Source organism: Miniopterus natalensis, chromosome 20, assembly GCF_054644295.1.
Source record: "Miniopterus natalensis isolate mMinNat1 chromosome 20, mMinNat1.hap1, whole genome shotgun sequence".
In the NCBI taxonomy this organism is placed as follows: domain Eukaryota; kingdom Metazoa; phylum Chordata; class Mammalia; order Chiroptera; family Miniopteridae; genus Miniopterus; species Miniopterus natalensis.
Window position 1 is genome coordinate 18,705,466 of NC_142100.1, and position 26,329 is coordinate 18,731,794.

The following is a 26,329-nucleotide window of genomic DNA, read 5'->3' on the forward strand; positions in this document are numbered from 1 at the left end:
TTAAACCCAGGTCTCAGAAACATCACCGGTGGCCCCTTCCATGAATCTCAGGAGCTCCTGGGCAGAGTACACAGACTTTACACCTGCTCGGACACCTGCTCGGACACCTGCTCGACACTGGCGACCCGGACGTCTGTGGGTTTCGCGTCTTTTGCAGGGCGGGCCAGTTGGGGACGGAGGCCCTCTGTGGCCTGGTGCTGTCTTAGTCTCCCCACGAGCACTCCTGTTTAGTGAAATGTTTCCAAGGAGGCACTCAGAACATTAGACTGTGGATGTATCATTCAGCAAAGCACAGAAGTAGACCTGCTCCGGAGACCTCTGCGCGTCACCCCCAATTCTGGATCATGATATATTATATACAAATTGGATAGTTGATGTGTTTGTTTGTTTTTAAAGGAAGTCCATGTGCGTGCTCATTTCCACACTAACTATTCTGGTGATGGGCAGAGAAAAGCAGCTGTGGAGAGCACACATCCGATCCAGGCTCTGCCCCTAGGGAACTGTGGGAACATGGTCACGTTACTTACCTGGCACAGAAAACGCTCAGTGTTTAGTGCCCAGGCGGCCATCACTGTCTTAAACTAATAGCAATTCCTATCCAGCAGGGACTCAGAAATGCTCAGGGAAAATAACGATTTAAAAGATCTCAGAGCCGCCAGCCTGCAGATCAGGGGTCCAGCAGGCACACACTGGCATCCCTATAGTTCTGAGGTGAAAAGATTCTGTTATTCCAGTAAAATGAAGCTTTTCTGGATTTTTCTTAGCTGATCTTAGCACTTGCATGAAGGCTTTAAAAAGCAGAACCAGCTCTCACAAACAGGGTTTGTTTGTGTGGTTTTTTTGTTCTGTTTTGTTTTGGTTTTTTAGACAACTACATTTTCTCATGAAACTGGAACTGGTTTAGCTTTTTAATTCTCTCTGAAAGTGGCCGCCTATCTCTCGGACGTCCCAAGTTTTCAGAGTGGCAGTGGCCACACTACAGGGCCAGTGACGTCTTCCAGATCGGGCCAACTCCAACTCGAGGAACCGATACCCAGGCTTGCTGAAGCCGGCAGATAAGAAAATCAACTGGGAAGACCGCCTGCCAGTAGGTTTTTAAGTCCTCACGGCTCTTCCCTCTTCTCTGGCATCTCTCCTCTCTGGGCGGCATTCTTTTTTTTCTTTTTTCTGTTTTTGTTTTTGTTTAAAATATTACAGATGTCCCTTTTTCTCCCTAAAGAAGAAGGATCCAGTACCATTTGGGACGGCATGGGAAGCACTCTTATTAGGAGACCCAAGTTGCAAGTGTACACAATCTGTGCCCCTTATTTCTCGAGGGTGAAAATCCAATTAGCTGTGCTTAGTCGAGGGTTTATCTCTGCTATTTGCAAGTTTAAATGGATCTTTAACTCCTTCCCCCAACTAAAAGTCTCCACAAAGACGTGGATAATTGATGCGGAACCGAATGGGGCCCCAGGGTTTTTCTTCTTCTGACTGGTAGGTGGCTCGAGGCTGCAGAAAGTTCTACAGATAAGAGGTAGGGTGGGAACCCGGCTCTGTGACTATCAACCAGGGCCAGCATTTGTCAGGGGAAGGCCCTTCAGGGGACAGACACGAACACTCCCAAACAAAGGGGAACAAAGACGGTAGCTGGTTCCCAGGTTAAGATTTCTCTCTCTAGAACCGTATGCAAAAGTGCTCAATTTACTATAATTCAACCCCAGCCTTTGGGTTGGAAATTGCGGTCATAAATATTTGCAGGTTTTAACAAAACAGCTCAAGCAGTGATTTGATAAATTATAAAATAGATTGGAAACTTTGTTCTTTTGAGACTGACCAAAAAGTAACCCTAACATGTTTTACCCCGTGTCTTTTGTGTTTTTGTAGTCTTTCTTTGGTCTTATATAATTACCAGTGTTTATTAATAGGCACCTATGACGTTTATGTCCATTTTTATTTCTTTATTTCTATAGGGACCGCTCAGAAATGTTTTTTAAAAGGACTTTTGGTACAATTTCTGTTTTTCCAATGCATTATTTGATAATGAAACATACATTTTTGTTGTCAAAGCCCCTGGAAAGTATATTTCTTAACCCCAAATGCCAAAAATAATTTATGCATTCTTCCTACGTAAACTTCCTTTGAAATCTTGCTAGATATGCTTGAGGCCAAAATAAAAAAAAAAATTTAAGAAATCAAAGTGAAAGTGAAAATTAAAAAGAAAAGGCACCAGACTGGAAAGAAAGAAGTAACATTGTTTTTATTCGGAGAGAGGACCCTGCACAACGAGACTCCTAAGGAATTCTCACACACACACACACACACACACACACACACACACACACACACACACACACGAGTATACACACACGCACCAACACTTACTAGAACTAATAAACCAGTTCAAAAAGGTTGCAGGACACAAGATCACTATACAAAAACCTATTCCATCTCCATGGACCAGCAATGAACAACCAAAAGTGAAATTAAGTAGACAATCCCATTCACAACAGCATCAGAACATTAAAATATTTGGGACCAAGCGCTACAAAGCACTGCCGAGGCAAATTACAGACGACTTACGCAAATGCAGAGACATTTCATTTCTGTGGATTGGAAGACTTAATATTGTTAAAACAGCAATTCTCTCCAAATTGATCTATAGATTCAACACACTCCCTATCAAAATCCCAGAATTTCTTTTGCAGAAATTGAAAAACCGATGCTAAAATTCATGTAGAAATGCAAAGGACCCAGAACAGCAAAAAAGCAGTTTGGATTAAAAAAGAAGAAGAAGAAGAACAACAACAACAACAACAACAAAGTGGGAGGGTTTTTATTTCCCAAATTTCAAAACTTACTACAAAGCTACAGTAATCAAGACACTGCCGTACTGGATGAGAGCAGACAAATAGATTAATGGGACAAGACCGAGAATCCAGAAATAAGTCCTCACACTTACGGTCAATTAATTTTCAACAGAAGTGCAAAGACAATCTGACAGCCAAAGGGAACATTTTTCAACAACTGGTGTTCAGACAGCTGGAGATCCACATGCAAAGAAGGCTGGATTTAGGCCGTTACTTCCTACCACACACAAAAATCAGCGAAAGACCTGAAGGTAAGAACTAAAAAGCATAAAACTTCTAGAAGAAAATCTCTGTGGATTTCAGTGAGGCAAAAAGTTCTTATATCTGACACCAAAGTATGATTCATACAATATATACATATAAATGGGACTTCACCAAAATTAACTTTCTGCCCTTCAAAAGTCACCACGAGAAAAATGAAAAGGAGGAAACCACAGACTGGGAGGAAATACTCATTAAGTCATGCCTGTGATAAATAACAAAAATACAGACAATCGTTTTTTTAAATGCGCAAAAGATTTGAGTGGACATTCCACCAAAAGAGATATGCAAGTGGCTAACTGGGACAAATGGGTTCGGTGTCATTAACTGTTAGGGAAATACAAACCAAGACCACAATGAAATACCGTTTCTTACCCGCTAAGAATGCTATAAGCAAGACGACAGACAACAGCGCGTGTCGATGAGGCTATGGCAACCCTGGGACCTGCACACACTGACGACGGTGAGAGTGCAAAAAACAGTACGGCCACTTTGGAAAACAATTAGTAAGCTCCTAAGAAGTTCAACATGAAGTCACCGTGCAACCCAGCAAGGCCACTCCTAGTTATATACTGAAGAGAAATGAAAACACACATGTCCGCACTTGGACACGAAGATTCACAGTGGCATCGTTCATAACAGACACAACGTGAGAACAATCCAGATGCGCACCAGCTGGCGAATGGATAAAAACGTATGATCTATCCACGTAATGGAATACTACCCAGCAGCATATGAGGATGAAGCACTGGTTACACCCCACAACATGCACGGACCTCCAAAACCTTACGCAAAGTTAAAGAAGCCAGATGCAACCTTAGAGGCTGTAAGATTCCACTTATAGGCAAATTACTGTGGAGACGGAAAGCAGATTAATGGGAGCCGGGGTGGGGACAGGGAGTGACTATAAACGGGCACAGGGGTGTCTCTCTAAGGCGTGGCAATGTTTTAAAATTGGCATGTGGTGCATTTTATGGCATGTAATACCGCACGTCAATGAAGCTGTTTCCTAAAGAAAGTAAAAATCGCCAAGTTTTGGGTTGACCAAAAATCACGTTTCAGGCGCCAACACTGCTTCATACCAATTCAGAAAGACGACTATTTATACTCTGGATTGAGCTCTGAAGCCGGTGTTGTAAAATGAAGTGTCGGCCAGTCAGCGTGGCTCAGCGACTGAGCATTGACCTGGGATCCAGGAGATCGGGGTTCGATTCCCAGTCAGGGCACAGGCCCAGGTTGACGGCTCGATCCCCAGCAGGGGCCGTGCAGGAGGCAGCTGATCAATGACTCTCATCATTGATGTTTTTCTCTTTCTCTCTCCCTTGCTCTCTGAAATCAATTAAGATATATTAAAAAAAAAAAAAAAATCAGGCGTCTTCCAAGGCCACTACGTTAACCATGATGACCTTTACACAGGAGAGCAGCATTTGCACACCTCAGGAATTAAGTATCTATTTTGGCATCTCCTCTTAATCAGAAACATCCTCCTCTAAGGGGCAGAGGGGACTCAGACAGAGAAGCTAAGTAGATTGTCCACAGGCAGATGGAATCTATCAGCTGCCATGCGCCTCGCGTGCACAGGAGGAGATTATCATTTCAGTATGTATTATAGAAGAAAACTAACAGAATGATCTTGACCATCACTGACAAATCGATTTTATGGTCTATTCAACAGCCAGTATCCCTTTAAAACTATTCTTCTCAATGAGCCAAAGCAAGAACATTGTCTAAATGTGTACATTTTACTGACAGCAAATTAGGAATCAGCTTTTCATTAATAAACATGAAGACACATAGTTTCTATGTAAAAATGAATATAGAAGCAGCTCTCGCTCTTTTATTCTCAAAATTGGCCATTAAAAGCTAAGAATTAGGCATCTATCCCACGGTCTCAGCTTTCTAGGGCCGTGCATTGAATTACCACTTGTAAACAACGCCCGTTGTTTTATCGCACAAGTCCAGGTGGGCTCCTCGGAGGGGGGGGTTGGCAAGCTGAGCTCTTATCCAGAGGCTTCAGGGGAGAATCGGCTCCCAGGCCCATTCGAGTTGTTAGCAGCATCCAGTTCCTACCATTGTAAGACTGAGGTCCCCGTCTCCCTGCTGCCTGTCGGCGAGGGATCCCTCTCAGCTCCCAGAAGTCGCCCCCGCCTTCCTTCTGGTGCTCCCCTCTATCTGCAAATCCAGGGGCACCATGCAGAAGCCTCTCCTGTGCTCTCGATCTCTCCGACTTCCTCCTCTGCTGCCAGGCTCGGGAAATGCCCTGCTGGAGTGAGCAGATTAAGCCCTAAGCACCCCACCCCCCGCCCCAGATCATAACCTTAATTGCATCTGCAAAAATCTCTGTCAGCAGCGACGCCAGGAGGCGAAGGTCGCTGGGGCCTTTCCTACGTGAAGGAGACGTAAAGGCAATGGAATAGCCTGAGTTGATGAGACCGAGCAGTGAATGTGGAAGGAACAGCATAAAGGGAAAGCTCGCCGTTTCGGAAGTCCCTGATAAAATAACCGATTTAGGCCACGATCGCCACTGAAAAAGGAATGAACCTGAGAGCCGACCACACCCGAGCACAACCGCAGAGTGGCACCTGCGTGCAGTGTCCCTCCTGCTCCCAAGTACACGGCTCCCCCTGTGAAGGACTCTGGACAAAAAAAAAGGGCAGACCCAAATCTAACCAAGCGGTGAGAGCTCACTCTTGGTTTAGAGGAAATAAAGGAAACAGAAGTGTGACTTAAACGACGCCATGAAGCGGCAAACAGAAAAATCCAGAATGTGGAACGTTCTGCAGAACAACTGGCCCAGGTTCTTCAATAAGTCAACTACCTGTGTGGGGAGAGGGGGAAGGGGTATCTGTTGTTGACTAAAGGAGACGCTATTAACGAGAGCAATACAAGAGCAATGTTTGGATCCTGTTGCAAACCAACCAAGAATAAAACGGCATTTTAATCAAAACGATTTGAATATAAACTCGGTATTAGAGTCTGCTAACAACCGCCATAGATTTTCACTGGCTGGGATGAGGGCTTTGAGGTTGTCTGAGAAAACGTTCCTATTTTTGAGAGGTGCATACAGGGCCGAGATGCTACGAGGAGTTTTCTAATTGCTTTAAAATATCTGGCAACCACAAAAAAGAGGGGATGTACACAGCAAATACAGCAAAATGTTGAAAAAGACTGAATCTGGGTGATGTGTATGTTTGGGGGTCCATTACCCTGGTCCACTTTCGTGCACGACAAGAACTTTTTATTATAAACAATTTCGTTTAAGAGCTTCCATTCACTGAGCATCTGCCTTTCACTGTCCCTCCTTCTACAGATAAGAGAACTAATGAAATAACCACCAGGGCAGGGTGCAGCCGAGAGGCCTGCCAACCACCCGCTCTCTCAGGACAGCCTCGGAGGCCGAGTAAATGAAAGGGGCCTACTTTTCTCATTTCACAAAATACTTTTACAAACTGGCTGGAGCCCACCCGCATGGGAGGGTGTCCCCCAAATTCTGCGCTAACCGTTGGCAGGGGCGATGTTGGGAGGGTTCGGGAAGAGAGAAAAGGAGTTGCTAGGCAGGGGGACAGACGGTCAGAGAGAAGCGAGAGGACCACAGAAAAGCCGTCGGGGTAACACAGAAATCAAGGAGGCAGCACGTGGAGCTGGTCACGGACAGGGGCAGGTGGAACAGGTGGGAGAGACAAGGGGACAAAGGAGCGAGCGGAAACAGATTCCACCTTCCACTTTTCCCCACTCCCTAATGCCAGCCAGAGAATGAGAATGCCACAGAGCAAAAGAGGGCCCGGGCAGGCAAGGGCTCGACACGTTAAACACACAGCTACGTCGAAACAGAATCACAGATCTGCGTCCAGCCCTCACCTTGGGCCCTCTCCCCATCCCACCCGACCAGCCGCTAGTCGCGATCTCCGCAAGCGTCCGAGTGTAAACTTAGCTCCTGCCGACCAGCTCCAAGCCCACAAATCAGAAGGAAGGGAAGAAGGAATGACTTATTTAAACGATTTTTAATTTTTTAACAGCTGAACTGAGATAAAATTCACAGCCCGTCGGTGTGGCAGAAGCTAAGGTTCAAGGCCACAGTAAAGCCATCAGCCGCTCAGATCAAAGGCTCCAGGAGCCTAGGTCAGGTAAGGTTTTAGTCCAACAGTGGAAAGGACAAGTTTGGGGGTTTGCATGTGTGTTGGGAGGGGAGGGCAGACGGGGAAGGGGTTACAGAAGGGGCAGAAAACACAGAGGGAGAAAGAATCCTCGACGCGTCTCAGAAAGCGGAGCGAGAGCTGCAGGAAGGGCGGGTTTGTCACCATTCGCCAGCGTGTCCTCATCACGGGGAAACCATCCTACACAACCACACGTCTGCACGGGCCAGGACGGGCATTAGCTAGAGCTGGGACCCCTGCGTCCACCCCAGGGGGGAGTCCTGCTGACCTGCTGGGTACAGGCTCTGAACAGGGCCACAGGAATAAAAGTAACTGATGCGGAGCCGACCAGAGGGAACGGCGCAGGAAACCCATGAAAACCGCCCAGATCGAGGGATCCGCCAGCCCCACACTCTGGAAGGAGACGGCCAACCACGGGAGTGGGGTAACGTCTGTGAAGACACAGCCAGCTCCCTGTGATCACGGGAACGACAACGGCATTGAGAGAAGCTGACAACGGTCCTTAAAACCTCCGATCAAACTGGTCTGTTTCCCACCAGCTTATGCACAAGACACACCGCTGAGGATGTACGTGGCCATTAAGTGTCTGATGCGTGACGTGAGGCTTCCTCCATTCCCAGCCTGGCGTGTAAAGCGCGCAAAGCGCTGGGCACTGCACGCATGCACGACCGGCGTGTCACCGACAGCGCTAATGACGTTACAGTGTGCTGCGCGAGCAAGCAGGACTTACCAATTTTCTGATTGAAAATCTTGTCAAAGGTTATTTCGTTTCTCTCCTCAAGATACTTCTGCATCACACTCCGGATACTAAAAGAGAATGACACGTTTTTAACAGTTACAGCCTGCACCACGCGTAACCATCGTCACCGCCGCTAGAACGGCGAACACGTTATAACTCAAGGATGCTGGCTTGACGGGCCGCCCCCCCTGCTGCTCGACGTAAAGCTGGGGCCCTCACAGCTCCAGCCATTACCCCCTCCTCTGACCCAGGGCCAACCTCACACGCAGAGGCTCGCCTGCAAAAAAAATAACTTAAGGGCCTGGGGAAAGTGCACGTCCAAAGTCTGTGCAAGCGCACGTGTGCACACACGACAGATTCTGCTCGTCGATTAAGGAGCTTCTTCTGAAAGCAAAAGCTCAGATTCCCCGGATATATCATTAATTTTTTTTTTTAAATCACATTTCTGCACATCAACAAAAAAACCTGCCAGAAAACATAATCAGGAGAAAGATTTCACTTACAATAAAATAAAAAACATCAAATGCCTTGGGATAAATCCAAAACACGTGCAGGAACCTCGCAGGGGAAAAAAATGACAAATTGGACTGAGAGACGTTAACGAAGGTCTTAACAAATGAAAAGATAAGATGCACCGCAGTTACGAGAGAAAAGATTCAGTTCTGAACTGCAGAAACTCAGTCTACCCGAACTTATCTATAAAATCAATACAGCCCCCGGCCAGTGTTCCAACGGGGATTTTCACGGGGCGTAGAAACAGAGCAGCTCTTTGTAAAATGCCTGCAAAACAACACAGGCTCGGGAACAGCCAAAGCATTTCTGAAGAAATCCAATGACGGTAACAGGGCTTGTGATGAGGCTTAAAGAATTAAGGCTGGGTAAACTAGTTGGCCAATGAAACGGAACAGAGAGCCCAGAAACCGACCACACGCCCCGAACTCTGATGTGTCACAGGAGTAGCGAGGCAGAAAAATCGGGGCAGGAGGGGCTATTCCCTAAGGGAACCCCAAAAGAGATTACCCAAATAGAAAGTATAAAATTGAATTTCTATCGCCCAAATCTCCAGCAGGAATTCGGCACTGCTTTCCCACTCCACCCCCCTTTTTAAAACAAACTGAGACATAATTTATATATAACTAAATGTATATGCACCAGAGGAGTGTTTCCACGGATAACTACCATCCTAATCAAGATCTCTCGTGTTTCTACCACCCCAAAAGGTGCCTCTTTGCAATCAACCTCCCCATAGTCTAGGGTCCAGGCCACTACTGATCTCCCTTCTGCTAATACAGGTGACTCACTCCAGCTCGAGAACTTTATATAAATAAAGTCCTACGACGCACTGTCTTCTGTGGCTGGCTTCTCGCCGGGCAGGAGCAAGCTTCCTCCATGCTGCTGAGCGCACAACCAGCTAATTCTTCCGTGTCGCCAAGTGGCATGTCCCTGCATCCCACCATCTGCTTATCTGTCCGTCTGTCGACAGACACATGGGTCGTTTCCCGTCGGGGGCTGTTACGAGTAAAGCTGCTCAAAGTATTGGTGTGTCAGTCTTTTCTCCTACTGGGCGCCCGTTTTCATTTTTCATGGGTAGATATCCAGGCGTGAAATGGTTGGCCACACGCTACATCATACTCGACACTATTGCTAAAAAGTGCTGAGCTACCTTCCAGACTGGCCGTCCGCTGTTACACGCCCACCAACGACGGGTGAAGTTCCCATGGCCTTCCCCCCCCATCCCCGGTGAGGTGTGTTGTGAAATCTTTTGCCTGTCGTTTCATTGAGCTGCTTGTCTTACTACCCGGTTGTAAAATGTCTGTATGTAGCCCGGAGACAAGTCTTGTGTCAGATTAGGTGACGATACTATCTTCTCCAAGTCTGCACGCTGCGTCTTGGTTGTCTCCACGAAGCCCTTCTACGAGCAGACGTATCCAGTGGATGGGCTCCAGGTGGCTGATTTCTTTTTCTGGTGGACAGTCTGTGTTAAGAAATCTTTCACATCCCAAGGTCGCGAAGATGGTTAGTTAACTTAGATTTTCCTTTAGAAAGTTCTGGGCTCCCTCCCCCCTGACCTGGCCCTCTATAACAGCCATTGGGAAGTTCCTGGGTTGTACCCTTCACAATAAAACAAATCCTAAGTGTAACACTTTCTGGAGTTCTGTGAGCCATTCTAGTGAAATATCAAACCGAAGGGGAAGGTCATGGGAACCCCAAATTTGTAGTGAGCCAGGCAGAAATTCAGGTAAACTGAGGACCTCATTTGCAGCTGCTATATGAAGGGGGCCACTCTTGTGGGACTGAGCCCCTAACCTAGGGGGTCTGTGCCAACTTGGGGTTGGTAGTGTGCGAACTGAACTGAACGGCAGAACACCGGGGCCGGTGTCAGAGAACCTGAAAATCGTTGGAAGGGGGACATGTGCGTATGTTCGCTATCTTAATTCTGGTAATGGTTTCACAGGTGTAAACAACACTTACCAAACCTTATACTTGAAATATGTACAGTGTATTTTATGGTGATTATACCTCAATAAAGCTGCTTTTTAAAAAAAAAAAAATTATCACAAGGATGCAATCAGCGAAATCCTAGGGAAACTCGACACAACAGATGACCTGGTTTCTTTTAACGAAAAATTTCAAGAGGGAAAATTACGAATGGGGAACCTACAGTTCAAAAAAGACTTAAAAGAAATAACAATCAGGCATAGTGTGTGGACCTGATTTAAAACTCAGTTCAAGTACCAAAAAAATCTTGTACAAAAGGGAGACATGTGAATACAGATTGAACATTTAAGGGTATTAAGGAAGCCTTAATTGCCCCTCCTAGTAGTCTGCTTACGTTTTGGTATTTTAAAAGTGTTCCTGTCTTTTAGGAAAACGTGCAGGATTATCTACTGATGAAACGATACGTCCTGTCTGGATAATGCTTCAGGGTCATCGAGGGGGAGCTAGGAGGTAGGGATGCGACGGAGCTGGCAGTGGGTTACGGTAACTGAGGAAGCTGAGTGACAGCCGAGTCGGCTCCATCGGTCTCGCCCTCCGAATGCGCCGGATGCAGTTTCCAAAAAGGCGCCACCTCCCTTCAGTCTAGGTCACTGGAGCTGAACTGCGCCCTGCATCTGTGCGTGAAGCTGTCATAGGCATGTATATCCTAAGTCACCGATGCTCTTACACATGGCATTGGGACACTCGGGTCTTCGCCAGCCCTGCAGGAATAGAACCGTGATGCTCCCACCTACCCATCTGCTCTACTGCCTTTAGAATTTGTTATAAAAATTTTCCAACATGCAAAAGAGGATAGCGAACCCCCGTAACGATCATTCGACACGTCCTAACAGCTACCAAGACTTCAGTCTGCGCCTTTTATCCGCCCCCCCCAACTTTCCCGCCCTTTTTTAAAGCATTTTAAAGCAAATCGCAGACTACATGTCTGCATTTCTAAAAATGATGGGCATCTTCCTGACATAAACACAGTCCACTTTACCTCCCCAACCCCACCCTGGAAATAATACAGCCCCTGAAGATCTCATACCCAGTTCCTATTCAAATTTCCATGATTCTCTCATTTCATACGGTTGGTGGGCCTGACGGAGGATCTCATCAAGATCGCACATTCACTTCATTGTTATCTCCCTTAAATCTGCTCTTTTGGGGGTGGGGATTGTTCACATAGTATCTTCTCACTCATTACTTAGAAACTGCTATTGCGTAGAAAAACACCCTTCCCTTCTAGGCCAATTCTACTCGGGATGTTTGGCGTAAATAACAAGCTTTCCCCCGCTGCCGCTAGAAAACAAAACAGAAGGAAGCGAGTCCTACGTGGAAAACAAAGAACACAAAAACCTGACAAGCCGTCCTTGACGTTGCCATGACAGGAGTTACTGCATAATCCCTTTCCCAGTTACAGTGTAAGAAAAGCCAAGTAGCACACGTAGGTGAAAAAAGTGGGACCCATTAACGATGCGTGTAAACGGCCCGCGACCTCACCATTAGGATCAGCTCCATTTCCAACCGGAACGGGAACCGCCCCCCGCCGCCAAACAGCGAGAGCCTCACATATTTTAAAAGATTCATCCGAAATGTCATCACGGCCTCAGTCACAAGGCAAAATGAAAGCCTGCGGTGTTTCGCAGCTGTGTAAATGCCTTCCCGTGGACCTTCTGGTTCATTTTTAACTTAAACCCTTATCGAAAGGAACGCAGATACAGAAAATTGAGAAGAAAGAGCCTGAAAATACAACCAGAGTTATCTTTCTAGATAAGATAACAGAAAGCAATGCGCTGGCTTAATTACACAGAGCACAAACCAAGAGCGTATTATCCAAGAAAGCGGGGTGGCCGAAAATAAAGGAACTGCTGCGGACAGAGCTGTACATCTTTGAGTATATGAAACACACACCCTAAAACCCTCACGGGAGGACTTCAGCACGATTACAGCTTGCTTTCTTCCTAAAGCATTTTAGCTCATAATTACCCTAAGAAGTATACATACCTGGCACTTACTTAGACTCAGCAAATGTCAGTGGGTGTCAGGCACACTTGCGGCCCACGTCCAGCTTCCAGATTCTGACTAATGGAAACATTTCCCCCAATCAAACTGCTGGAATGAGTTTTAAAGCATTTGAGGAACCAACATGTTCCTCCCTAGGGTGGAACTTGACAGGGACTCGACCACACCACTGAAATAGGATTTGTCACTAGATTTGCTACCACTAAATTAATTATAATTTTACAGATCTCTTTCTAGTCTTCATAAATTTTAACATTCTTACCCAGCCAGGGAACATTCGGAATGACAAGCAGAGGTTCCAGGGCTTGCAGACTTCAGCACGACATGGGGAATGACCAAAGGGGCTGAGCGCAGCTTCCTGTAAAGGCCGAGGGCAGCTGCCTTCAAGTATCTGAAGATCTTTCACTTTTAATTATAAAGCAATTAAACTCGCTTTGCATGATCACAAAGTGACCAGAAGAGATCGGTGCACAGAATGATCAACTAGAGAGCTTCCTAACACCGCAGAGCTTCCAAAGAGGCTCCTCAAAGATGACCCTGGATGTTGGAGGGAAGTCACCCATCCGATGCGTGATTAGATTGGCCGTCCTCCAAGAGCTTTTCAAGCATGAGATACGGCGATGTTATAATATGTGATCTGTTGTGATGATGAAGACTAGAGTGAGTCACCTTGTGCTCGATACCCTGAAGCCTGATTTATGCAGGATGGTTTTTCTGTATTTTAGTTGTAATTCCAGTTTGGTCCCGGGAGAGTGTCCGCGTAGCTTCCACTCAATCCACTGCCATCTTGGAATGAAGCCTACTGCTTTTAGATGATGATTTTTGGTTCATTTTACTGAAGCGAAGACCTCTGAAGGATGAGTCAACTCTCCTAATTGCTTAGTTACCTATATTTAAGAGTAGCATGCTTGTGAATTCAAACTGAAGCCAACAGAGCCCGGATCCGGATGGATGGCAAAATGCATGGATGGATGGATGGATGGATGGAGGCAGCGAGGGAGGGAGAGAGGGAGGGAAAAAGAAATGGAGAGAGGAAGGAAAAAAGTATAGGAACCAAGTGAGGCACCATGTGCAGAAGGTTCTAGACACATAGCCACAATAGAGCTAGAGGAAGAAAACTGAGAAGAAATCTAGGAAATTCACCTACTTATGGGTCTAAGGTCAACATCTGCTCTTCCCTGACCCGTAAACAATTCAACTTTCCAGGAGTCCTGCCTCCTGAACCTGTCCCTCAGAGCACGTGGCACAAGGGTCTCCATGCAATACGTACTGCCTTATGTCGGCTACTAGTGTGTGCTTTCCAAAGGGGTTACATCTTGTACTCATATAGCCCCAACAACAACCATGAAAGGTTGACGCTGGGAGGCGCACAGGCAGGCTAAATAGCCATCTCAGACAGGTGAATAAAGAAAACTTAAATTTATTAAAAGGGGATGGGGAGATCCAAAGGGAAGGGCTTCACGGCTCTGAGTCCAATGGCATTGGGTCCATGATGGCAGCCAAATATACTTGGGACAGTGAAACAAAGAAGAGCCTAGAAGAAGCATCTGGAGAACCTAGGCTGGGCTGCTCTGGCTCCCCGAGGAGTCAGAGAGAGAGAAAGAAGGGGGCCTTGGAGACAGGGTCAGGGGGTAAATCCAGGAAGAGTTGCCCCTGCCCACTGCTCCCCTGGCTGCAAGTCCCGTAGGGTCCCCTGGGAGGGATGGAGATGGCGCTGGGGGCTCCCCTGGTGGGGAGTGGCACTGGGTCCTTTGTCCTTGGCAATCTTAGGGGAGGTCTCAGGGGAGGGTCTCAATAGAATATTCATCAGCTTTCCGGGTGTGCTCTCTCAGGGTCCTTTGTGGTCTCCACTGATTGGTCGGTGCCAGGTAGGGGGGCCATTAGTCAATGTATCTGGTCCTGAGTTGGCCACAGAGTCACTGGTCTGCTTTTTTCGCTGCTTTTCTGGGCCTGGAGCTGAAATACAGCTGAGGTCTAGATGTTATCTTGAGGGAGGAAATGCTCAGGGGGTCTAAACAGCAGGACCAGCAATATGCTGAGGGAGGAAAGGTTACCCTGGGGACAAGGTTCTTGTTTCCCAGTTTCACCCCCTGCTAGGCATCCGGGGCTTCGTGCCCTGGTGAGTCTCTCTGTACCCTAGTTCCTGTACCTGGTTTCAGACCTGGCCCACCTAACAAACCACCCACGGTGTAATCAAAAGAAAATGGTCTTTCAATATTTCTTCCAATCATTTCTTCTTGAGTTATCTGTGTTTGAACCTAAGTGTTCTCTCTTGTTTACAAATATATTGCATGGGGAGAAAATGCTCACAAGAGACGGGAGATCTTTACTGAGACATTTCAGGATCAGGAATGAATGGGTCTCACATTGTACAGATGGAAAACAACAGACTACAGGGAATTTAAGTGACTTACAGAGGACCCGTGGCAAGTTGCCACCGGAATCAGGTCCATGTTTCCTGGCTCCTAATCTAGAACTTTCTCTTTTTATTGTAGCACGACACAGTATATTAGGGAGGGCACAGGGAAATGAAGGGCCAGCGATGACAGCTGGCCTTCAGGTTCACTGAGGGTGAAGGCCTGGCCTGGCGACTTCCATATAATCACCTTTTCCTGCTCCTGCGACCCTGGAAGAAGGAAATGGAAGCAAACAAGAGTACAGGCCCAAGGCCGGGTCAAGGCTGACTGCTACAAGCCACCAGTCACAAAGGGAATGAACTGCAGAAGTATGTTCACTGGATTCCCCATGGGCTTTTCCTATAAGGTCCTAAAAATACAAAGTATTAAAATATGTTTACGCTCCACCTCACCTAAAAGAAGACTTCACAAATTAGAAGAAACATTTACAGGATATGATTGAGGAGCCAAGATATTACTTCTGCTCCATTTTAGACTCCCTATAGCAATCAGAAACAGGCCCAGGGGTTCTACCTTCTCATCGATGATAAAAATAAAAAAAATAAAAAAACAGAGAAGAAAGAAGGAAGGGATTTGGAGACACAGAGGCAGGTCTGGGACATCCAGCCTCATTAGCATGCAAATTACTTACCATACAAATGACTTAATAATAAAGTAAACGGCTGCTAACTTAATCACTTCCACTTCCCCGTGGCCAATGCCCAGAGAATAAGGCCAGACGAGACCATCATGCCCACGGAATAACATTTTCACCCACAGCAGCCTTCACATGTACAGTCTTATTAACAAAGGAAGGTTATTTGAATGGAAAGTGATTGTTGGTACAAATAAAGCAAAAAATATTGTTTTGCCCTTTTACCTTTTTCCCAGAAATGGAGCTTTTGGGAAGGGGGGGGGGCGCGGGAGACTTGAGCTGCCCTCTTTTCTTAATTGTAAAAATATTGTTTGGAGGCTGGAGGGAGGCCGAGGGAGAAGCAGTGTGTTATACAATTTCTCAGTAGAGCAGCGAGATCGCTCCCCTTGTGTTACACGGAACAGGCATTTAACCCTAAAGCTCCTCATGGGAAATAAGGAACAAACTGCTTATCCACTTAGTCATAATTACTGTTTTCCTGGGTCCCGGGGGTGGGGGGAGAGCTGCCCTCTATCAGTGCCTGAGGACTGTCCTGGCTTTGCAAACGCTGCAGCACCAGGAGCCGATGGAGACGGCTGCAAAATGAATTTTCCCCCAAACAACAACAAAAAAAGTATCGCTGTTCTGTCCGTTCCCTGCAAAATAAGAGGGGTGGGTGTTCACCATTTATGTTCCTGAAGGTGGAAAGAACCCGGATGCAGGGAATCCTGGACCAAGCTCAACCGAGCTCCTTAACCTCCCTGAGCACCTGCTGCCTTCAGCAAAACGGACTGATCCCGCCTCCCTGAGAACACTGGGGAACGAGTGGGCCAACCTGCAAACTGCCTGGCGGCAGGGAAGCTCCCAGTGGATGGTAGTTTTTCTACTGCTCCTTGATGGTAGTTAAAGGTTTCTTTCCCTCATCAAGCCTACAGGGGTCCTCGGAAACTCTGAATTGCCAACTGCTGGCCAGCCAGCGACGGACGGAGACCCCGTCTCCCCTTCTGCAAGCTTGGGACCTGATCCAAAAGTCCCCATCCTTGGCCAAGCCAAATGCAGTGTGCTGAGCGGGCGCCTGCCGGAGGCTGTCCCTAAGGCGCTGCATGTAAAGAGGGGACTGCCCCGACCCCTCAGGGACCCAAATGGGCCGGCGATCCACAGCACTGCCCGCTGCCTGTCGGGCAGCTCCCAGGTCGCCTCCTGATGGCGCTGGAACACCTATTTCTAAGAACCGACACTGCGCACAGCTCTTACATCTTCAAGTCCCCGGCACAAATGAGCTTTGACCGAGAATGAACTAATGACTGGGCGGTGGGAACCAGTGGCATTCTGCATCTGTACAGTCGTGTAAAAGAAATAAGGACAGTGCGGCTGCTTTATACTCAGAAGTATAAGCAAGGGGCCCTTTCCTCCTATTGTTTCTTTCAGCATCGACTTTTCAGTTCAAAGCTAGGCCGGGGGCGCAGAGGGTGCGGGCACACGATACCCCGACTCCTGACACCGAGAGGACTATTTCAGGTTCTCTACCCACCGCTCTCTGACTGGGGCCTGGGAAACGGCTGAAGCAGCTCCATTTCCACGAAAGAAGAAGACCAAGCTACGTCTCCCGATCAGTTCCACACGATAGTTTTACAAACACCAAGATGCAAACTCTCGCATTATATTACTACGTATATCGTGGCCAGATAGCCCTTCAAAGGGGAATCCTTAACAATGTATGATAAAATAATTAGCAACCATAATTTGTTTTCTGAATACAGACTAATAAAAGCCATCCAAATGCTACTTGTCCTCTTGTCACGCGTGAAACAGAAATTCAAGCAACTTCGCTTTAGAATAAACACCTTTCTTAACCCCCACTCTTTGTGTATTTCCCACTAGACTGTAAATGCCTTGAAGGAAGGGGCTGTGGCCCAGGTCAGGGTCCTCCGAGCATCCCTCTGCGTGGCTCAGAGAAATGGCCCTACGACCGTGCACTGAATTAACGTAATAAAAGCAACACGCCAAATCTCCTTAAGGACTGTCTAGATGCTTCGACGGAGTGAAAGGGAATCTGTAAAATGTTGTTTTCAGACCTTCCCATCGTAGTGTATGAAGGCTTCGAAAGGACAAGCTTTGCAACTGATGATCCAAAGTTTTCCGCATAAGCAGAAATGACCTTCCAGGGGAAAGCCCAGTTTCATGTTCCTCAACCTCTTGCCACCACGTGGGAGTTCACGTCCACTGAATTTCATTCTGTTTGGAAAGGGGTGAAAAGGTAATGAGCCGACAGTAAAAGCCGTCCTGATCACTCCGGGCCTTACCTTCGATGTTGACCCTCTGGAGGCCTCGGCTTATGAATCAGACCCTATCAAATAAAAGAATATCTTTTCCAACACGGCCTCAGACAACAACTGGCAGGCGTATCTGAATGACAGTGCCTTTAACTGGGCCTGTGCAGTGAGGCCTTGGATCAGTTTACCCTTCCGAACAAATCCCACTATCAGCTTCATTAGCCCAACAAGTGTTACGGTAAACCACACGGCTACATCATTTGAACAAACAGTCAGCTTTTACAGGATTTACACTCATTGGTTGGTTAATTGAATAAATGTGCCTACGCAATCTCCGAGAAGTAACGTCTCCCCTGGGCAGAATGTTCTGTTTTCCGAGATTCGCCCCCAACAGCAGGGGGGATGCAGCCCCAGGGTTCCAGTAAAAACAGCGAGGTATTGTTCAGTCCTGCTGTCCCATTTAAGGTCGTGGAAAAGGCAAAAATCAGGAAGCCCACGGAAGACTACAGTGACTTCAAATACTTAGCTGGAAATAAGAAGTCACCGGTGACAGGCCAGTGGCTAGTTTTATGTTTCTCATTTAGATACTAAAACTACAAATCTAAACCTCTTTTCCAAGAACACCAAGGACTGGTGAGCACACGGACCTCTCCAAAATGAAGGAGAAGCTCTCAGCAGGAAACATCTAGCCAGTAACCTTTACCAAAAGAGTGAAGTCACACTAGTCCTTTTGAGTCACCGTGCTGAGGCATTTTAGCGTGAAATGAACTTTCTTACGATATCTAGAAATCCCCCAACCTTCCATCCCCACCCCAAAATGCAGCAGGTGGGCCACTACCTGCCATCCAGCGGTAGAAATAAATTGCGAGATGTTTCCACCTGATAACCCCAAGAATCCTAACACAGCCCGAGGACAGGTGGCCACCCTCGGTAAAGGGTCGCCTTAGGAAACTGAAGCCAAAGCCACTGAGATAAACACAAAACAAATGAGGATCCCGGGAGGAGGTTCCAGTGGCCTCATTCAAGAGTTTATTTTAAAAATAGCAACAGAATATCAATTACTGAAGAGCTGTTTCCTAAAATTACTCTCCTGTTGATATTTCTCATTTCTAAAATGTCATGAAGAAATATGCCCGCAGTCACTAACTCTGCCTTAAAAGAAAAAAGCCTTACCAAACAATACCACCTAAAACAAAGGCACTTAAACAAGAAAGCAAATACCCTGAGCACATAAGTCATTCTTAAGGGCTCTAAAAAGCAGAAGTCACATTCAGTTCGAAACGCTGAGAGAGAAAAAAAAACAGAAGTTCCTAATTTTAGTAATATTACATATCTCACACACACACCCCTCAAAAAAAACTGCATGAATTAAGATTTATTAAATTTATATATAGAAACTCTCTATATTTAGGGCGCCATGCCCTTTAGGAAGAGTTGGGGGAAAGCCAGAGAAAAATGAATTAAGCATTTTATACCACATTCATAGAAATGCAGGGTTTTGTAATGAAGTTCACGTTTGATTTGGGGGTTCTTGTTTTACTGAGTTTCCCACGTGCTGGAAATGTTAAACAGCACTGATTTTTTTCCAGGGGGCTTCAGGTACCTTCCAGTCTGGAATGGGAAGGAGTGTGAATGTCACAGCACTCCAAAAGGTCTGCACTCTTTCCTGATTTCCACTGCTTGGCCTTGCTTAGCCAAGAGCACCCTCTGCAAAACCAACAAGATGCATGCGCTGAGGGCCAGGAAGCCCCAAATAATGACCAAGCGTGTGTTCATTGACACAATTTGGCTTTTCACAACAAATAAGTCAAAGGGGCTGATATTTGCTCCATGGTAGGGCTTGGGTTCACAAATGGACCTGTAAAAATTATCTGGTGATCGAAGGAAAGATTTTTTTTCTTTTCTTATGTCACAGTAACACTGAAGCAATCTTGGTTGGGTTCAAGGGCTGATGCTTTCCAACGGCAAATGGCTTCGGTGCAGATTCCAGTATTTTACAAAACTACATGGCTCCAAATACACCATAAAAACGTCGCTTTTTATCATTAATTCCACCAAGAGCTATTCTCTCCTCAAGAAGCCACATCCGCTGTGCAACTCATGATGGTGTTAATCAAGAAAGAAACTGGGGGGAGGGGAATGCCATCCTAATGCTTTGAGACACTATTAGAAACTCACTGTTAATCTGATGAATCTTTTCTGGGGTCCTGCTAAGGATATAAAACTAGGGAAGGCTTCTCCTGGCTCTTCAATAATAAACCATTTTTGAGATAAAATTACAACTTGGTCTGGCCTCACCAAGCCCCTTGCCAGCTCCACGGGGCCCTTCTCCGAGAGTCATTTAAACAGATGCCTATCTGGAATCACCCCTGCCCTGTGTATTTTTAAGTGAATCCTATTTCAATCTTCTAACAAAGTGCCACCAGGAGACCTGCGAGCGGAGGGAAAACAGCTCAGGTGACACACTCGGCATCAAGAAGAAAACTGAGGGGGTCACAACCCGCTCATTGCTGCCTGGGGACACAAAGAGGAGCGCAGAGGAGGGCAGGAAGCTGCCTGGGCCACCGGACCTCCAGGGGCGCAAGCAGGGAAACTGCGGTTGAAGTACCTGGGACGCCGGGCACCGCGCCCGCGCCCCGCGCGCACCCCCGCGCTCGGGAGCCCGGAGGGAGCCGGGGGACCGTGGAGTTGGAAAGGCACGGCCGGGACGGGGCACGAGGGAATGGCAGGGACGGCTGGGGCAGAAGGGGCCGCAGGACGGGGAGGGCAGGGATGGGGCACAAGGGGTGGCAGAGGCGAGGCGAGAGGACAGGGATGGGGCCGGAGGGAACCGCAGCCAGGGGACCGGGCGCAACAGAGGGATGAGGCTAGAGGGATGGACAGGGATGGGACGGACGGAAGGGGCGACAAGTACGGAGCAGACCCAGCCAAGTCCCAGCCCCGTCCCGCCAGCCCCCGGCCGGGGCGCCCGCTGCGCGCGGGGCGCTCTGCTGCGCGCTCTCCCTGCGAGCGCCCCCAACAGCCCTCCGTCGCCCGGTTTCGGAGACGGGGCCCCTCCGCGCCCACTCCCCGAAGTCCCCGAAGTCCCCGAAGTCGCCGGCTGGGGGGGGGGAGCGGGGGCAGCAGCCGAGAGCCCGACCCTCCCGGACGCAGGGGGTCGCTGGCGGCCGCGGGCGACGGCGGCGCGGGCCCGGGGAGCCGGTACCTGGGCTCGGGCAGGGCGATCCTCTTGCTGGCGCGGGCGGCCGGGGTCGCCTTGCTCTTTTCCATCGCCATCAGGTAGCTGACATCGGCCAGCACGGCCTCCAGGTCCGCCATGTTGGCGAGCGGCGGCGGCGGCTCCTCGGCACCGGGACGGGACTCGCTCCCGCCGCCGCCGCCCGCTGCGCCCCGACGTGGGGGGGGCCGCCCCGGGGCAGCCCCCCCGCCCCGCGCGCGCTCCCGCCTGGCGCGCGCCCCCCCTCCCCCGCCCCGCGCCCCGCGCGGTGCCCGGCGCGCGCCGCCGCCTCGCGCCCGCCCGCCCGCCGGGGTCGCCCCGCCCCGCCCCCGCGCGCCCCGCCCGCGGCCCCGCGCGCGCCCCCCGACCCCGCCCCTTCCGCGAGGGGAGCGCGCCCCCGCGGTCAGTGCCCCTCCGCGCTCCGGCTGACCGGCCAGGCCCTCCCACCCCCGCCTCCGGACCGAGTCCCCGCAGGCACCGTCCCGCCCTGCGCTCGGGGTGGCCGCGAGGGACTTCCTCTCCTCCTCCCCTCCTCCCCCCCGCGCTGCCCGCCCCCAGCTTCTCGCTCTCACGCCCCTTTTCCCCCCAGGACCCCTGCAAATCAGACTTGCATTGGGACCCGACGCCCCGCACCCGCGGGGCAGCGGGGCGGTCCCTGCGCCCTGGCTGGACGCGGCGCGTCCCCCGCTGCGTCGGTCCCTCGGCCTTTCTCCAGGTCAGGGCCGCCCCGCCGTGTCCCCGCTGGCGATGCTGAAGCGCGGGCAGGGTCGCCCTGACACAGCGCCCCCAAACCGCCTCCAGACCCTGAACGCCCCCCTCTGTAAAACTCAGCAAAGAGAAGAAACCCAACAGCTGGAGAAAGTTGCTTGTTTGGTGCCGAGCAGGACCGAGCGGGGTGACAGCCACCCTTGGGGGTCCCACTGATGGAGACGCCTTCTAAGCTCGAGGCGGTCCCAGCTCCTGCGCAGCCAGGAGCAGGTTCGAGTCCGGGGAGTAAAGGGGTCTCCGAACGACAGCTGGTGTTCCTGCTCTGTGGCTGTGAGTTCAAGAGACAGCGAGGGAGCACCCCGCGAGCATGCAGACCCACGGCGTGGGTGATTTAGGGAAGTGGGGAAGCTGGAAGCTGAAACACCAGGGCAGGGGGATTTCCAGCTTCCTGATCCTCGCTCTCAGTGCCTGGTCACCTCCCCACGTGGGCCTGGGGTTTCATCTGCTTCTTACTTTGCCATAGGGGTATATACACTAGTCCACGCGTTCAGAACCCATGTGGCACGCGGGGCGGTGGTAAGGGACACCCAGAAGCCTCCAGAAGACCTGAGCTGGGAATTAACCAATTTTTTTTTTAAGTGCCTTACATGCATCGGCATTGATCCCATTGCACCATAAGCCTAGATTTTACTAGGATCTGAGTAAATGTTCTGTGTCGGTTGCTGGCAGGGTTAACGGGGCTCACCAGAAGTGGTTACATTTGGGACATTAAATGTAATGTCACAGAAGCAGCGGCCTGCTTGGGTCATCCCAAGAACCCTGCCCTCTTCTGTTGTCTCTCTCCGGGTCTCACCGCACCAACCCCCCTGGGTCTGTTCCCTCTACGCCTGTCGTCACAATTGGCCGGTTTTACCAGACATTTCTCAAGATCCACAGCGCGGTATTCGCCAAGTTGTCCGGAAAAGGACTACAGGGGTGTAAGAAGTAAGAGCACGAGTCAAAGGAGTCTGGCTGGGCAGCAGAAACTCGAAATGACCAAGGAGCACAAAAATACGGGACTGAGACCAAGATTGGCCATTTGCATGAGCCAAATGTCAAACTTTCAACTCCTACCCACTTTCTTTGCCTAAAAACAGGAACACAGCATGTCTTGTCAAGGGTCACCCCAGGAGGAGGGGTAAGTTCCCCAAAAAGCCTAACACTTTTAATGATTTAATTAAAGCAATTTCTTTTAATATGTCTTTTTATCAGTATTTCTCATGATCAGATCATCAAATAAATACAGATTTCTGCCTACATTTTTACGGTCTTCCAAATAGTGGTATGTTTAAACTTCCCTTTTTTGACTCAGTTAAGCGTTTTCTTGGTGGTGATGGGGTTTTTTTCTTTTTTTGTTTTGATTGGGGAGGGGATGTTTGTTTGCTTTGGGGGTTTGCAGCATGGTGTAGTAAGTTTGGCACAAGATAGGCACCTGAATTTAAATCCCTGCCCTGCTCTGACTAGTTTGGTGACCTTAGGGGCAACATATTACATCTCTGGGCTTTACTGTTCTCCATACTACAGTGGGAATGAGGCCACTAACCCTAGGGTTGTTGAAAAGACAAAGGAGAGAAAACATGTAAACATGCACCTTGCCTGACACCCAGTAGGTCTTCAGCAAAGGTTCCTGCACTTCCTCTGTCTATTTTGCTTTATTTTACCCTAGCATGCCAGATACTAAAACTGTTCACAGTCATTACGCTTGGAGCAGGAAGACCCCTTACCAAAAATAACATCTCCCTGGGGCATTTCTAGGAACCAAATTGGGCAAACATGATTAGCCTTTATAAACATAAGCAATTGCTCTTTGAGAAGAAAAAACAGGGAGTCCAAAGTTGGATTTCCCCCCTCCACCACTGAAGTCAGCTGACTGGATGCCCCAAGGGTATCTTTCTTCGACATTAATAGTGTGCCAACCCCAGTTCCCTGTCTCTCTCTCTTGCTCTCTCACTTTCTCCACCCCCCTCTTCTCTGTCTTTCCCTGGACTCTCTTAATGCTGAACGGTTTTGTGTTGGCTGCAAACAAAAGGCACAAATGACAGTGATGAAGTTGTCATCACTGACCTGCTGGATCCCGTTGCTAAACACCATCACCGGCCTGTAATCATTACAACCCTTACAACGAAGAGAGGAAATAAATGACCACTCATTTGTACCCGGCCAATAATGCTCTCTTGCAAATAAGTTTCCTCACCCCCTCCCCCTCCCCCAAACGATTTAAATGACTTTTGGCTCAGGCTGCTTGTGGTAATAGATAAAACTCCCAACTCTTAAGGTTCTCTTTTTCCCTTTTCTAGGACTCCCCTTGATTAGGGGAGTGTTGCTGAGATGGCTGCATTCAAGTTCGTATTCTCCAGGGTTCATTTTAATCGCAGCTTGAAAGGAAAAAGCTTACTAGAGGTCTAAGCGGTCTTACCTGTTGTAGACTCTGGGTTTTACTGGGACTTCCTACTCGCGGTGAGAAATCCCTGGACTGGCAAAGCTGGGTGGGGAGAGGAGAGTTATTCTGGAAATTCATCCAGCATACGTGAAAAAAAGTCAACTCTAAGACGCCAATTAGAAGATTTGTGGCCAGTGAACATGCTTGGCCTTAACTGATTAATATCACACTATTTAATACAATCCCTGCTGAAAGACACTCGATGTTTGTGATAAGCAGTCCCCTAAATCTAGTTGCTTCTCAAGAAGACGGCACGCAATTGGGGTTTGAATGAGTTTGTTTCCAAACCTCTCACTCTGTAAAGTCTGCGGGTATTTCTAACACCTTGGGGCTGCTGTCCCACTTCACCTGCATCTTTTGATCCCATTCCTGTTAGTGTCACACACACCATAGGAATTGCTTTTATGCTATTTTAACGGCAAAGCTTTACAAACTTTAGGAAGGCTCTATACACAGCAACTCAATACTGTAAAAGATCTGCCGAAAGGAAGTGGAAGGTTAAAGTCAGTGGTGTGCCAGCAGGCTAACTAGCCATCCAGGTGAGGGGGTCATTAATGCATCTGGTCCTGAGTTGGTCACCGGGTCACTGGTCTGGTTTCATTGATTTTCTGGGCCTGGAGCTGAAATACAGCTGAGGCCTAGATGTTATCTTGAGGGAGGAAATGCTCAGGGGGGTCTAAACCACAGGACGGGCCATATGCTGAGGGAGAATAGGTTACCCTGGGGCAAGGTTCTTGTTTCCCAGTTTCGCCCCTTGATAGGCATAGGGGACTTTTGGGCCGGGTGAGTCTCTCTGTACCCGGGTTTCTGTACCTGGGTTTCTGTACCTGGCCCATCTAACAGTAAGAATCCAGCTTCGGTTTACATAGCATTGAAATTACATTCGATACAGAACCTTCTTCCTTTAAATATGTGGGTGGAAACAAATTTCTCTACAGGGGCTCCTGATCAGGGACTCCCCCTCGAAAGAGAAGCCCTAGAGAATTGTGGTTCAGAGTGTGGGCCCAGAAACCAGATGGCCTCCATTATAACCCCAGCGCCAGTACTTCTGTACTGTGTGACCTTAGGCAGGTTGCTTAGTCTCTCTGTGCCTCAGCACTCTCTCAGTGGCATTAATGGGATTTCTATGAGAAAAATGTGGTAACGCCAAAGCACTTAGGACAGCGTCTGGGACATAGAAAGCACCCAAAAAATGTTAGTATAATTATTATCTATATTGTCAGTGGAGTATCTCTACAGGATGCAAGGCATGATGGAAGAGACCAGCCCTGGGAATGAAGCACAGCTGGATAAGACTGGCTGGGTCTGGCATTGCTGAGTAACCATAAGCAAGTGTCTTAAGCTTTTTAAATCTCCGTTTCCACTGCTACCTAATGAAGCTGTGGAGGAGCTGGTCCCCCGGGTCCTTTCAAATGCTAGAATTCTCCGGCTTTATTTAATCCCGTAGTGAATCCCTTTGCAAGGCGAGGCATGTTCACACCCCTCGATAGCAGCTTGTGAGTCTCAGTTCTTACTGTGTTGGGCGGTAGGTACCTAGAGTATGAATCATTCTCGCTGTCACCACAGTCTCAGGTGAAGTGATGGATCCATCAGCAGGTTTCTAGAAACAAGCACATGTGCCTCTGTCCCTTCAGCATCTGCACTCACCATACCGACCTTGCTCAATAAATATGTACTGCATGAATTAGTGAATGAATGAATGAATGAATGAATGAATGAATGACATAAAGGATTGTAGGTCATTTGCCTTCTATCGGAAGCTCATCTAAAGAGACAAGAAAATGCCATTGAAAACCACAAGTGCCCACTAAAGAGGGTGCATCCTGGTAAAGGGTGGGCCCTAACCACCAGGTGCCCGCTGGTCCCTGCTGCCTCTAATGGCCTAGAAAGCTCTGCAGCAGCTAAGAACCATGATGCGCTGAGCTATGCAAAGGTGGGGCTGGGAGCCTCAGGCCTGGGGATGGAGAGAGTGAAATCCCTTTGCCTAAAAGAAGACTTGGAGGAGAATTTGAACGAGAAAGTAAGAGGGACCAATGAGATGGCCCAAGGCCACTGGGATGGGCAGGCAGTGAAAACTCCTGGAGGGTGGGGTGGCTCAGAGAACCTTCAGGAATAA

General features: G+C 48.6%; 1 protein-coding gene across 3 annotated transcripts in view; it reads right to left on the bottom strand.

The window, feature by feature from the left end:
* The window catches only part of GRK3 (G protein-coupled receptor kinase 3), a 77,634-nt gene extending 56,490 nt beyond the window's left edge, over positions 1-21,144 (bottom strand). For 2 of the 3 annotated variants that reach the window (XM_087828530.1, XM_087828529.1), the window contains exons 1-2: positions 21,015-21,144; positions 7,995-8,071 (exon numbers count right to left, since the gene is read on the bottom strand). In XM_087828530.1, coding sequence (XP_087684656.1) covers positions 7,995-8,071; positions 21,015-21,127 — 190 coding nt within the window. In that variant the 5' untranslated portion in view covers positions 21,128-21,144. Of the gene's footprint in view, positions 1-7,994; positions 8,074-21,014 lie in introns of those variants that run through there. The other variant, XM_016208729.2, reaches the window with a different exon arrangement.
* Positions 21,145-26,329: the final 5,185 nt, after the last annotated feature.